This window comes from Nipponia nippon, unplaced genomic scaffold (genome assembly GCF_047370975.1).
Source record: "Nipponia nippon isolate SJK-2023a ecotype South Korea unplaced genomic scaffold, ASM4737097v1 scaffold_4, whole genome shotgun sequence".
NCBI lineage: Eukaryota > Metazoa > Chordata > Aves > Pelecaniformes > Threskiornithidae > Nipponia > Nipponia nippon.
In genome coordinates, this window is record NW_028262358.1 from 81,240,130 (window position 1) to 81,254,668 (window position 14,539).

Genomic DNA, 14,539 nt, shown 5'->3' on the forward strand with positions numbered 1-14,539 from the left:
GCGCGCTCAGACTGAGCTGGAGGCGCGTTGTGGTGTATGCTCCTTGCTGCGAGAAGACCTTAATCCATCTTTAGTGGATTCAGGAAGGGTAAATACTTGAGACCCGAACAGGTCCGTCCAGAACTGCTAACCCTCTGGCAATTAGGAGCCAGATCCCAAAATGCTTCGAGTGACTGCCTGAGACCGAATGCAGAGCCTTTATGGTGAACCTTTATGGTTCGGCTTTCTGAGCTAGGATTTTTCATTCATTAAATAACAGGATGCAAGGACGGGAATCGCAAGAAAGGAAGAAAGTTCTGCCTTGTGTCTCTGCCTTTGGAAGTAAGAGAGTATCGAAGTCCAATGTCTGGTCACGTTTTGAAAGCCAACAATTCCTCTTGTGTTTGTCAGATGAGACGCAAATTCTTTAATCTCTGTGTTTCACCTTCTCCAACTGTAAAACGGGGAAAATAACGTTGCTACTTCTGTGTGAGTGCTACGCTGAGCGGATATACCAGTATTCAGTGATGCACTAGTGCTGTACTGGTGCTGGGCCCTTGGAGACCCGATTGTAACAAGTGTGTCTGTAAATGTATGAGTTTTCTAAATTATGAAGTTGCAGAAGCATATGTAAAAGCAGATTTCCCTCCTGCCCAGTGAAGGAATGACATGCCTTTCATTATATGCTTGTGATTTTGTGTGTTTTATCGTTGGAGGTAATGCAGCTGTCTGAGATAGGTAGTGAATTAATCTTTATGAAGTACTTTTAACATGAAAAGTGCTGCTCTGAACAAAGCTCAATTTAGGTGTCAGTCCTGTGATTAAAAATTTGTTTAGAATAATGAACCCAGTCTTTGGGGAGATCAGAGCATCTCCAACCCCTTAAATAACCCGGGTACTTAAATAATATTGCATCATATGGCATCCAACATAAAAGCGTGTGACACCTTGCTGGACCTGGAAATGATTTTATCTGAATTGTCATATAGGGTAAAGCTGTTGCTCGGATTGAACAGCTACCACTAGTCTAGAGTATTAATTTTTAAAAAAGTTTGTTAGATAGTGTTGCCGTTAAAAACACAGAAAAATATTTTAAAAGCTTTATTCTCATTGAAACAGAACCTGAAGGGCCTTTTTTGTCTGTATGTTTGTTTGTTTACTTGCTTTTTTTTCCTTAGAACTATTTTGATGGAAAACTTTCCCCTCAAGGGAAAATGCCTTGGATTGAATACAATCACAAGAAAGTGTCTGGCACCGAGTTCATTATTGACTTTTTGGAAGAGAAACTTGGAGTGAATTTAAATAAACACCTTGGTCCACATGAAAGAGCTGTTTCCAGAGCCGTGACAAAAATGGTGGAGGAGCACTTCTACTGGTAAGTTTGCATGGCAAAGCTGGCTGCGTTCTTGTGCTGTCAGATCTGCCCCTGCACTTGTGCCTGGAGGTGAATGCTTATTTGCTCTTGCAGAAAGCTTGGGTACCCAATTACTAATTTCACAACTCTCTTCACCCTAGAAAACTGCTGCTTCTTTCTGCATATGCTAGTATGAGCCGGGGGTGATTCCCCTGAAAAGCTGTCATGCTGTGTAAGCAAGGTAGGGAGTCGGGCCCTTCGCCTGCAGCTTTGCTGAAGGGAGCAGCAGCGGGCTGTTCCTCCGTCCTGTTTCATGTGACCTCCATATAGAAACAGCCTTGTTAATGAAGAACAAAAAACGAAGATGGCTGAATACATTTGTGGTTTGGGGGGTGCAGGGGAGCAAATCCAGCGTTCGTAGTGAATCCAGAATATTGTGGTCTTACAGCTACTGATTTTAATTACCTGTGTGTGTGATTACAATATGGATTATTGCTTTTCCTGTAACGCAGGATAGTCCTGTTAATATGTATTGTTGACGACACTACCAGTTGATAGGATACAGTATTAGTCTCAGTATCTTGAGAAGCTGAAGTATGTATATGAATGGAAAACAAAAGTATAACCTTGCTGGTACTTTGTGCATTTTACTGGCACCTTTGAAAATAATACCTGTGATTTCCCCCCCACTTTATATTTCAATCCTTTTTAAGTGCCCTTTCCAGTTTGGATTCATATAAGTAGCAGGGAGATGTGGCATCTTGGATGCTGCATTGGCTGCCTCAGCAGGCACGAGGCTTTTTCCCTATAGTTTGCTTTCTAGCATGCGTTTAAGTCCTTGCTGTACTAAGTCTTGCATTTTTTCTTCAAAACAATGTGTGATTTAAGTTGAATGCATTTACCTGCTTTTCCTTTCACCTTGTGATCAAAGACGAGCAGCAACATGTGCCCATATAGTTCTTCAAATAATTTTTAAGGTTTCCTGGAACAATTTTAGCATTCAGTAGGCAGATTTAAATGATATGGTTTAGAAATGTAATCCCTGCCTTCCAAGAAGTGTGACCTTCACCAGTTATACCCATCTGCAATGCCATTGCCTCAAAAATCTGACTCAAGTAGCCTGCAAATGTAACTTTTGTTCATTTTTCCCCCTTCAGTTATAGCTGCCCAGGGGAAGATGAGGCCTTTTAATCCCCTAATGCTCCATCTCCTTGCCTTAATGTCGGTTGTTATGCAGTCTGTATTTAACTGCTTTAAATGTAAAATTACTGATGACAAACTTACACCTCTGTTGTGTGTGCAATTACAAATTGCACTTTTCTCTGTGAAGCTGTTGTCTGTCTATCCAGGCTCCCTCTGAGCTGACTCGGCATTGCTGGGCATGACAGAGGGGAGCATGGGGGACAGGTATTGCAAATTCAGGTGCTGATCCAGGGAGGTGGCATTGAAACGGGTGGACAAAGCTAGACCAAGTAAGAATAGAGATGTACATGCCTGGCTGTATGTCCCTGTTGCTTCTCCTGTTTAGTCACACTGTTGAGTTTCCCTAAGGCATGTATTTTTGCTTCAGTGCAGTAAAACATCCAACTCATAAGTCTTATTATGTGTCCCTGCTGTGTGGTTGTACCAGGGGCTTGCTACGTTGATGAGGTTACACCATGCCAGTTCTCTGTACTAGGCAAAGCTATAAGGCATCACAGTTGTACCGCTGTAGTTCCTGGGTAACAGCTCTGACCATCCAGTAGTTACACTAAAATAAAATCGGGCTTTAGCTGTGTAGGACCACCTTTTTCCCTGACAGCATTGCATCTGTGGTTGTGGGATCCCTTTCACATCCTTGAACTTGTCCACTAACCATCAGAAGCTTAGGGTTTGTTCATGGTGTTCTCATTCCCACGGTGAGGAATTTGTAATAGCGATCGCCTTTCTGCAGAATAAGGTTTATAAAATCAAGTCTCCAAAACAGTGATACAAAATGTGATTCATACTGTTTCACTGCCAGCAGCATCCAAAGTAGCTTCATCATAAATAAGTAATACTGTAGTACATTTATCGAACAAAGAAGCAAAGTACATCCTGTGGTGTGCTGTCTTTGGATGGAGCTGATCCTGGTGGGTGCTCAGCATCTCCTCCTGAACCATTTTACTTTTGCTGAGGTAATTGCTCTTCTTCACCAATTAGTGCCTCTTACAGATGGAAATTGCTGCTCTGGCTGGAGTTGAGAGCGATGCAGGGCTGCTGTGAACCTCAGCCTCTAGACGCCGTGCCTCCGCCCCAGGCTGCCTGGGTGGGGGTCAGGCAGAAAGACAGCAAGCAACTGGGCGTACCTATTTTAGTACCGGGATTAGAGCATATCTCTGAAATACACAAGACTGATTTGGAGCTGGCACTGGAGCTCCTGTCCCTGGAGAATGCCCTAACTATTAGGTTTTTGCTCGGTTTAAATCAGCAAACTAAAAAAAGCCTGCTAACCTGAATGGGTGTTAGGCCGAGTCAGCAGGAAAGAGTTGGGAGCGGACCGATTTTGTGGCTCTCACCCCACGTCCTGGATCCAGTGCAGACCTCTGTCATCTGCTGAAGGCTTGCCCTGGGTCACCTCCACTGCCTGCAGCGACCCGTGGGCCCTCAGAAACCAGCGGGGCACCCACAGCCATCTTTGGGATGCGTTGAGTTTTCGGTGTATCTGCAGCACGCTTGTGGGGTCGGACCTCTGTGTAAGACAGGCTGGAGGATGTCAGATTCTCACGTCCTTCTGCAGCTGGCACACTGGGCTCGGTGGCACTGCCAGCATTCAAACCGGGCAACTCCTGGTCCCTAGAGGGCTAGCAGTCACTGCAAGGTGCTTTCTGACACTTTAATCTCAGGAGAGGGCTCTCAGGTTGATGACACTAATGTGCTTAGTGGGAACCTAAAGCCTTGAATGTGCAGCTAAACCAAACTAACCCGTTAGATTGGTTTAGCTGTGTTGTCAAACACAACCTTAGTGATTTATAAGTGTGTGTATATATATACACACATACATATTTAACTCATTTCCTGCTTTGTTTTTCAAGAAGACCATGTAAACATCACATATGTGATGAGTGCTTGAAGTACAGGAAAAGCACGGTATGAGAATACAAATGAATCTGACTTTGGTCAGTATTCAGGCTTGCCATGTATTAAACATAAAATATGTTTATAATATAAATATGTTTAAATACATCAAGCCAATTATAAGAGCGACATCTCTGTTGCTATTAACAATGATGAGGCTTGAATGCCACTGGCAGCTTAAAAGCCAGTTGCTCTGGGATGGCGCACAGCAGGTGGGGTTTCTACAGCTGATTGTGGAATGACTTCATTATAATCCTTTTGTATATCAAGAAATTCCACTCTGCACAGGTTCGGATAGGAAAAATAACACTCAGTTCACATCCTTGCGAACACCTCCCCCTTGCCTTGATGTTCAGACAGTTTGGGGGTAATCAGGCAAGCCGCTGTTGATGAGTCACTTTCTCCGTCTCCTCTCCTGATTTACGTATTGAGGCCAGCGCTGCTGTTACGTTTAGACTTCAGATTTGCTTCACCCCTGCAGCATTGCTCTTTAATGCATTATTGTTTTATTTATACTCTGATTTGTACAGATGTGCTGGCACAAATGGGAATGTTAATGTTTCCCAAAACGCTCAGTTCAGGCCAATATTTAAAATAATTATGTCATCCTATAGATACTAACTGTAGTTTAAAATGTATAGTTATGCTGAAGTAGGTTATGTAGACTACCTCATTTCTGGCATTTTCTAACCTTTTGTAATGTTGATAATACTCTAGTAATGTAGTCTGAGCAGAGGGATGATGGGTGGGATTAAATGCAGAGGAGCATGTTTTGATAGGAAGCACAGATTAATGAACCTTTGAATAGAATTATTTTAAAAAAGTGCTTGTAGCGGCAGTTTTAGAAGTGCTTTTAACTGTCTCTCTGAATCTAAGCCTGCTTTTTCTTTGCTTTTGCGTGCTTAGAACCATAAAATTTTAGGAGTAAATTCTGTGATTGTCTATTTAGCTGCCTTCATTGCCTATGTAAATTTGAGGTTTGGGACATGTGACAACTTTACTCATTCAAAGTGACAAGCAGATGTCTAAGATTGTGCTTGACAGTTTAGCCTAAGCAGGATTACCTAAATCCTGTGCAGTTCTGCTCTTCCTGCATTGCTGTCCTGGTTGTTAAACGCTTAATCTGATTTCTGCCTCTTCCAGACCCAAAGACCTGCCCCAGAGCAAGCAAATGAGCGCTATGGAAATGCATTTTTGCCTTAACGTATAGGCTAATTAGCTTTGTGGGAAACTTTGTTCATGCTGTCTCATTAAATTAAAGCCATCCTGGACGTGGTAGATCGTTCTTGGTCCAGTGCCAGCTCGCTGGTGTGGTTGGAGTGAACAATAGTGACGGCAAGTCCATAGGGCCGAGTTAGTCTTGTGCATCTGGGGTGACTTTTAAAAAATGCTGCAGCAGAGTCTCCTCTCTTCTTTTTCTGTTTTGTTTTGGCTTCTTTTTCTTGTTCCTCTCCGCGGCCAGGCCTGCGGTCCTAAAGCAACTAAGTTGTGTTGCAGAGTTGCCGGGTGAAGCTGGTCAGCTCCATGCTGGGGAAGGAAGGTCTTTGCAGTGAGACGCATGGCAGTGCTCTCAGAGAGCAGGTTTTTCTTAGCTTATTCAAGTAATAAATAATAACTTGCAGATATAGACAGCATTTGTAATTATTTCCCAGTGTTTGCATCAAGATCAGAGTTTTTCTTCCCATTCAAACCTGTACCTGTCCAAGGGGCCTTGTCCTTTCCAGGCCTGTGAAGTGTGACTTCCGAAGCGTTCCGCTCTATGGAGCACCCTTATGCTTTCAGCCCAGTCTTCTCTCCATCCTTCTTAAATCCTGTTTTGCCTTTGTTCCTGGAGCAAGGCAGTCCCGCACCGCATCCTCTAGCCAAAGTTAATACTTCTGGAGTTTCAGTAGCTGTTTATTCCTGTGCTTGCTGGCTTCACATTCCCCCTTTTGTGCTGGTGCCTCTTGCGAAATCTGGCTTTGGTGCAAACTCTGCTGTGCTGAAAACAGCCCAATGACTTGAGTTGGTCCATCCATTTTGAAAAACAAGGATTGTGCAGAACACCCACGTTTGAAGAGTGGTACTGAAGCGTGTGAAACGTCAGCGGGATGCTTTTGTCATATTAATACAGTGCAAGAGGTTGTGGAGAAACCTGTTGAGGATAAAAGCCATCAGAAACATAGCAGGTGCATTTTTGTTCTTCACTGTTCGTGCATTTGCAGCAAAACCTGCACATGCGTCATTGTTACTGACTGTAATGAAATCAATTGGAGCAGAAGGCATTGTCCTGTAGTGGACAATTTTTAATAGAATTAAAATGACTTTCACCCTCTCTGTTGGGAGCATACTAAATTTGAGCTGTAAGTGGATTTTTTTTTCAGCTGTTACACCAAATACTCTCCTTTTACCTTATGTTATTAGTAATTCAAGTAAAGAATCTGTGGAAACGTAAAGATTAGAACATTTTCATGGTATAAATGTAGTTGTTCCCTGATGCTACTGCTGTATTCAACTTTCTGTTTATGGCATACAGGAGTTTGATAAAATGTACATTTAAAAAAAAATTCACAGGAGTTCTCCAGGAGATACTGCTTTGGTTTTTTTTCTTTTTTTTTCCTTGAATTAGGCAATCCATATCAGCACTAAGTAAATTATGTGCAATTAGAAATATGTACAATGATAAAACTGAAGTCATATACCAAACAAAAAAAAATGAGCTCTGATCATATTGGAAATTGAAACATTTGATTATTAAGCTAATATTTAATATAATTGCATACATGAACTCACAACTTTTGATATTTCAACTTTTTGATCTACCTTCATTAGTATATCCTGTCTCCATGAGCCTGTTTTCGTATGATCTCAAATATGTAAATCCACTTTTAGATTTTTCAATCTGGAAAGTGCTACAAACATAATGGAATATGGGTATCAACTCCCAGTGTTTCTGAGACCCTGTTGGCTTCATGTGTTTGTCATGTCTACTTTGAGGTGTCTTTAGCCCTTTTTCCAACATCCCTTGAACTTGGTGACAGAAGTCATGTAGTCTTTTTGGTTTCTTTGTAATATTAGAAGATGCTAGATATTAAAGTTAACGCTTCTTTCTTCGTAAATTTCTTGAGTAGCAACAGCAACAAATAATTTTTTTGTTTGCCTACAATATTAGTGAAGAACAAAAATTCATGTAGGAAACAAAAATTTCAGCTGGTAAGACAAAGTTTTGTAAAAAGATCTCTCAAAATAATATATTTGCCATTCAATAAAGCTGAAATACAGCCCATAATACAACAGTCCGTTAGAAATGTTTCTCTCATAAAATCAACATTTTGGAGAGGAAAAAATACAGGAGAAAACTAACCCAATAACCACCACTCCTTCATGTTTTTAAATTTTATTTTTAAAAGATTGTGTTATTGTTAGTTTCTGAGGAGAGCAGAGATCTTCTGAAAAATGACTGCTACAATATTTATGTTGGGGCAAAGTTACTGCTTGGCTAAGTTTCAGCAGTATAGAAAGCAAGGAGAACAGGTTTGTGGGAAAGATTGGTTTCTTTGTTGGCTGTGTTGTTGTTTTCCCCAGGTTTGTGCAGTCAATCATCTTCAGTTGATTAATCTTTTTGGCACTTCTGGCACTGTATTTTGTTATGAGATTTTAGCAGAATTCTGCAGCTTTTATTTTATATTTCGATGTGAACCTAATTTTCTCTTGAAGCGAGTCATGATTTACTGGGAGAATAAGCACTGGGCAGTCTGTGTAAGTATTGCAAAGTCAGTTTTTTCTGCTGTCACTCTGAGTTGCATCAGGGTCTACTGTTTACTGGGAACTACCTCTCCATCAGGGCAGTGAGCACTCAGCGTTAAGAAAGCTCGCTGCCTAACCTTTGTGTGAGCCTTTGCAGGGTGGTGATGGGCTGTCTGGGTATTGCACAGCTATAACTTATTTTCGCATCCTTTTAGGACTTTAGCTTATTGCCAATGGGTGGAAAATCTCCACGAGACACAAAAGATGGTTTCGCTTTTTGGCCCCTTCAGTGACTTGCTGAAGTGGATCCTCTGCCATCTGACCAAAGGGATCGTGAAGCGGGAAATGTACGGCCATGGCATTGGCCGCTTCTCGGAGGAGGAGATGTACACGCTGATGGAGAAGGACATGCGGACTCTGGCAGGCCTCCTGGGTAACGTACAGCGAGTTACACGTGTTCTGTTTGTTCACAGCCCGCTGTCCACAGGATGAAATCCACTGCGAGTACTAGCCGGCAGCTTGATCGCGTACACAAGTAACCTCATTTTATCAGTAGGTAGAGTCTACGCTGCTGCTGTCATTCAGTGCCATCCTCGCTCTGGCAGGGACAGTGTTTCTTTCCCTGCTGTTTGCTACCAAATTGTCTCTCTAGAGGGGTAAGTGGCTTTCTTCTCTGAGCACCAGGTATGTGTATCTAGAGGAGCAGAATGTGGCCTGCAATTTTGGAAGAGCATTTTGCTGTGTGAATTTAGGAAAACGTAGTGTTTAGTTCTGCAAATGAAGCCTCTTATTTATATTTGGGCGGTGTGTGTGTCTCATTTTTTCTTCATGGGACTGATGGCTATTTGATAGATAGTTATGAAGCTGCCATTTGAAAACCCTTTGCAGGTGTTAATGTGATGAGCTGGACTTTGGTTGGTGTTAGCAGCTTTATTCAAAGCTGCTAGCAGGAGACGGGTCTGTGTTGTCAAAATAAGTGGTTTGAGGCTGCTTGGTTGTCATGGGTGGATCCTGTAGGGTTAGTCTTAAGGTTGACCTCACTTAGCTAGAACCACGAGTCTCATTTGTCAGGCTGAAATCTGCACCAGAGCTGTCTACCTTGCAGTCTGCTGAGACCTAACCATATCGTGCTTCTGTGTAAAATTTGCATTTTGAGGAATTGGTTTGGGGCAGATTCCTGGTTCCTTGAGCAAGCTCAAGGGAAGCAACAGAGATGGTACCTGTGTGGCTGCTTTCTTCCCTGATATGATTGCTTTAAAGAAGTGGCTGAGTGGAGGGCAGGAGGGATGCCTCCCTGCCCTGCGCTCCGGAGGAAGGACATATTGCATGTGCTCCAAATAGGTAAGTGTGGAGTAGAGGGAGGGAGCAAGGTGAGGAGAGCCCAGCAGAAGGCAGAAACTGAGTGCTTGCTGAGAAAGGGAAGGAAGAGAGGTGCTTCTGGACTTCCAAGGTGTTTTGGAAAGGAAGATATTTGCAGAGGACCTAGATGGGGCTGTGTAGAGTTTTCTGTAACTTTGTTTTCTGAAACAAACCTGCTGAGTTGCTGGATTGGGAGCAAGGTGGAAAAAAGACACGTGATGCATGGGTGCAGTGGGCAAGGGGGGAGGTTTTTTGACAGCTCTTCTTCTGTCAATGCTTTCTCATGCTGCATTTTTTTTGTTAACAAAAAAAGTTAGCTATTCTAGTGCCTCTTCAAAGAAAACCCAGATTTGGAGCTTAAGAGGTCCCTTTTCTTTCTGAGGGAGGGACCAGCTCATTTTAGAAGAAGAGGTCTGGGCACATCTGCTGCAGAGCTGTGGCCAGCTCAAGGTTCCCTCAACTGTGGGACTACTGTTGCTGTAGCTTTAAGGTTGGCACCCTGTGGCTCCAAGTATGTCGCAGGGAGGAATGGCGTTGGGACAGAGGCTGGAGCAAGTTTAACCTATGACTTGGGAGCTCAGCAGAGCCTCCTGGTTCTGGCTAGATGACGCCGTCAGGCTGAATGGAGCAGCAGTGGATGTGTCTATGCTGAAGTCATCCCTGTCTGCCAAGAGTAGACGTAGCCTTCAAGAGAAAACTGAAACATGTTCCGGAGTACCTGTAAAAGTCTCTTGGTTTGCTTATTTGAAGTCTGCATCCTTCTGTCCTGGAGTCTATACTGACACTCTGTGAATCAGACTGCTTGGTTGCTGTCTTGAGTCCTCTGTCTTTTTCTGGCTGAAGCGTGTCTTTCTAAAAGGCATCCAGTTTTAATTATGAAATCATTTCAGCAGGTGGAGGTGCCACCACTTTGATTAGTAATTAGCAGATGTTAATCACCATCAAAATCTCTTCAAAATCTGACCTGTTTCAAATCGGAGTTTGTCCGATTCCAGCCTGCAGGCAGATGTTCCTCCTCCCTCCCTGGGTGGCCTGGGTCATCTCCTTGTGAAGGTAAATGCTATAATCAGACAGTCTCTTTCTTTTGTTTTTGGTGGGGAAAATCACAGGAAATCCTCAAGGCTAAGGTATTTTCTTCACTATATCAATTTTTTTAATTGTATGATACATATGTTAATCAGCAGGGGTTTTATTTTTACTTCCAGACTATTGACGAGAATGTTGTGCCTTGTATACTTCAAAAAGTCTTGATGGGCATCTGCTGTATTCCTGTTATTTTACCACATTACCAGCTGAATATTGTACATTTTTTTTCATCTTCCCCCCTGAAACGGATGTCAGATTAGTCAGTGTGCAGTTATGTGAATCATTTGCATTTGCCCTTTTGGTTATTGGTGTGTTTGTCTACTTTTCTACAATTGCCTTGATTTTTCATTAACACCAGCATGCTCAGGTTTTCTCCAGCCCACTGTTTATGGTTGGGTCTAGCAACTGTGGCCTCCAAGTAGTATCCTGGGATGGGGATGGGAGGTGGGATGAGGACTTCCAGCCTGACTGGAAACTCTCCTGTTTCACAGGGGGAAGGAGAAAGCCGTCAGTCAGCCTGTTGCCTGCACAAAAATCTTTGTGAGATTCCGCGCCACATATATGTTCCCAGAAGAGGAAGCAGTTGGGATTTTGGCTGTTAATTAGAGGGCAATCTTAAGAGCTTAAAAAGGATGCGTATCATGCAGAATAGCTGCACATACCAAGTTGTAGCTGTCAGTCATCAGGCGTATCAGATTAAATTAATGCTTCCCATTTTTAAGAAACCATTCACATGGGAACAAGAATAACTTTTAAATTCCAAGAGCTGCTTCCGGAGAATGGTACCTTGGCAGCTGCCAGGTCTTGTGACACTCATTTTGACATTCCCAGTCACATCTTGGGTGCTTTTTTTTCTTTCTTTTTTATTTCTGAGAATCATTTTTCCTTCTCCCATGTACCTGTTTCCCTGACAGACTCCTCCAGATCTCTTATAAACCTGGAAATTGGAACTAATCCTCCTGTGATGGATCAGCCTGCCCCGTTGGTATCATCTTGCTCTCCGTCCTGTAGTCTTTAAACCACAAATGTTGTTTCCTTGTGTTGTAATAGTTTCCTACTGCCTGGCAGTAGTGTAAGGAAGTGGGGGGAGCTGGGCATATGAACTCGCAATATATAAAAACATACATTTTGGTAATTATTTAAAAGATACAAGTGAGTGAGCAGTGCCCATAAATCTGTTGGTGCCCTCTCAGCTGTCTGCCTGCCTCAGGCTTTTGGGTAAATGGGGATTTTGGGCAGGGAGTCGCAGGGCAGCAGCTGCGTGAACCAGCTTTTGAAAAGCATTTGATGCTTTGTGGAGGGCAGGGGTGCTCAGAGCTGAAACAAAGAGGTGGGACCAACCTGAACGTGAGCCTCCAATGCTAGTTGACATGCCCTGCAGCAGCCTGCGTGGGCTGGACATCCTGCTGTGGAAGGGTGCAGGTCTCCTGCCGACCTTGTAGCTCATAGATCTGTCTCTTGCCAGGGTTTCTTGACCCAGTGCTGAAGTAGCTGCTTTTGAATCCTCTGGTGCATGCATTCATAAATAGCGGAGCTTTCAAATCCCTGGGCAGTACGAATTTGATTCAAGTCCAGTGTGACCAGGTGATTGCATTTCTGTTGGATTAGCCAGAGGATGCAGCAAGGTGTTTTGAGATGATTAGCCCTATGGCAGCCTTGATATAACAGGCACTGTGTAATCTGGCACGAAACTAGACACTGAGAGATGATATCTGGTCTGTCAGAAAGTCTTCTGGAAAAATGTTGCACTGGAAGTTTTGGGAAAGGATCGGAACTGATAGAAGGAAATGTGCATGGAGGCTGTGTTATGCGGTGGAGGGCGACCTAAAACCAGATTTACAGTTTTATGGAACCACAGCTCTATTTCTTCCTCTTCCCATTTGTTTCCACACACCTGAAGGTACAGGTGTTGTGCCTGGGGAGCCACGCTGTTTGCAAAAGAGTGGGGTGGTTCAGCCCTCACTCACTGCCTGCCTTAGTTGCAGCAAGATGGAAATGGCAGTATTACTTCCCAGCACAACATTGTTATGGATTGAGTCTCAGACCCGGTTGTATGGCGCTAAATTCTTAGCGTTGGCATATAACTGTGATTTGGGGACCAATTTTTGAGCTGTGTTTGAGATCGAGGAATGCTAGGCGTCACATAAATAATGAAAAGACACAACATTTACCCTGTATGTAGTTTTCAAACAACAGATTGATGCAGCCCTGAAAGAGCTGGGGAGAGTTAACTCCATGTTAAAATCACATCTGACAGGCTAGAGGAGGTTATTGTTACTGGTTATTCCTGAGCACTGCTTTGCTATACTCTAGTACAGGCGGATGACAGCATTTGTTGTACTGTACTCTGAAATTTGATGCATTTTACTGCTGGACAGTTTTTCTAAACTCACTCAATAACCCTAACGTTCAATAACCTGCTGAATTACAGGCAGCTTGTATTGGGCAGGGGAAGAATGACCTGGGGAGGTGGGATAACTGGATTTGGAGAATTCAATTACATACCGCATTTCACAGAGTTTATAGTGCTTTGGGCCAAGGCAGGGACAGTGCAACCATCCAACCTGACCTCTGCAATACTGCATGTTTCACCTGTGTGCCCTATGTGCGATCTTGTGCCTGTGATGAGGAAACAAGTTTATACTGGATGTTTCTGTGCAAATGGTGGCTGTGAAACATGATTTTCTTCCCTGTCTTAGGTAGTTATCCATCTGTTTGTGCTGTGGTGGCCGCTTAGGACCATCATGGCATTGGGGTGCCCAGAGAGGTAAGCAGAATAGCGGTGTGGAGCAGACGTGTCCGTCCTCTGACCCAGGCCAGTCCCAAGCAGCTGCTGTTTCGCTTGCCTGCTTGCGTGCCTGATGTGCCTCGGTTTGGTCCCTGCAAGGTAGAAAACGGTGTTTGGGGGTGGGGGCACCGCACTGGTGGCGTGCGAGAGGAGCTATTCACTCCTGCCTATGGCTGTGTCCTCCTCCTGGGGATGCAGGTCATTTCTGAGCAGTTGCTGCCAGTCTGACTGGTGCATTGGTTTCAGCCTGAATAAATGGTGGGAGAGGAAAGCTTTGGCTATGACTTTCTTTTTTGTGTGATCAGATGAGTAACCTGGAACTGGAGCGGCATGCATGAGAGAAACAGGGTGACTAGTTTCTTTCAGCAGGTGCATTCATGATTTCAAACCACAGTTGACTGATTCTGGGTTTGCACCAAAGGAGAAAATTGTGCTTTCAGGCACCTGCTGCCTGCAGAGAAGATTTTATATGCAGCACAACTAGTGCAGTGCGTATGCGCTGCCAGCTGTGATGAGCGGAGGTTACTTGGCCAGTGGTGGCTCTGTAGTTGGCCTAGTTACAGAAGTGGTGAGCGCAGGGGAAGCTGCAGTAATGGATTTCACCTGCTGAACCCTAGCAACAGCTTTTGAACCATATTCAACATTGAATCCCTGTCTTTGAACCAGTGAACCTTTTCAGCTAAATTATTTCAGTAAAAAAATATGCTAAAGATGTAACCAGGGATTTTTTTTTTTTTAAACTGCGGAGAAGTGACATCCAGTTGAGAAAAGTTTGCTGTTATATTTGCAGGTGACAAGAAGTACATTATGGGACCAAAAGTTTCCACCGTTGATGCCACTGTCTTTGGGCATCTGGCACAGGCAATGTGGACGCTACCAGGGACTCGACCAGAGAGACTAATCAAAGGTAAGAAAGCTTAAGTGATCTCTGATGAGAAACTCTTGGTGGCATTTGCCGTGTTTAAGCTTGGAGCACCTTGTAAGGACATTTGAAGACTGCAGCAGCACTTCAACTGCATTGCAGGCTGTTCTTGCCTTTGATATAGCATTTGTATCCTGTAATGTTGTTTTCTCTTAAAATTCTTGTTTGTTTTCTCTTTAATGTTCTACATGGTAATTGTTTTTGTTCCTGTACTTGATCTTTTCCCTGT

The 14,539-nt window shown here is 43.5% G+C and overlaps 1 protein-coding gene across 6 annotated transcripts in view; it reads left to right on the forward strand.

Annotated features, from left to right (window-relative positions):
- FAXC (failed axon connections homolog, metaxin like GST domain containing) overlaps positions 1-14,539 on the forward strand; it is a 28,654-nt gene that overhangs the window by 5,477 nt on the left and 8,638 nt on the right. For all 6 annotated transcript variants that reach the window (XR_015708783.1, XM_087776706.1, XM_087776702.1 and 3 more), the window contains exons 3-5: positions 1,158-1,354; positions 8,371-8,588; positions 14,179-14,295. Coding sequence is in view for 5 of the 6 variants with exons in the window: in XM_087776706.1 (XP_087632832.1) it covers positions 1,158-1,354; positions 8,371-8,588; positions 14,179-14,295 (532 nt within the window). In the remaining variant the exon portion in view is untranslated. The remainder of the gene's footprint in view (positions 1-1,157; positions 1,355-8,370; positions 8,589-14,178; positions 14,296-14,539) is intronic.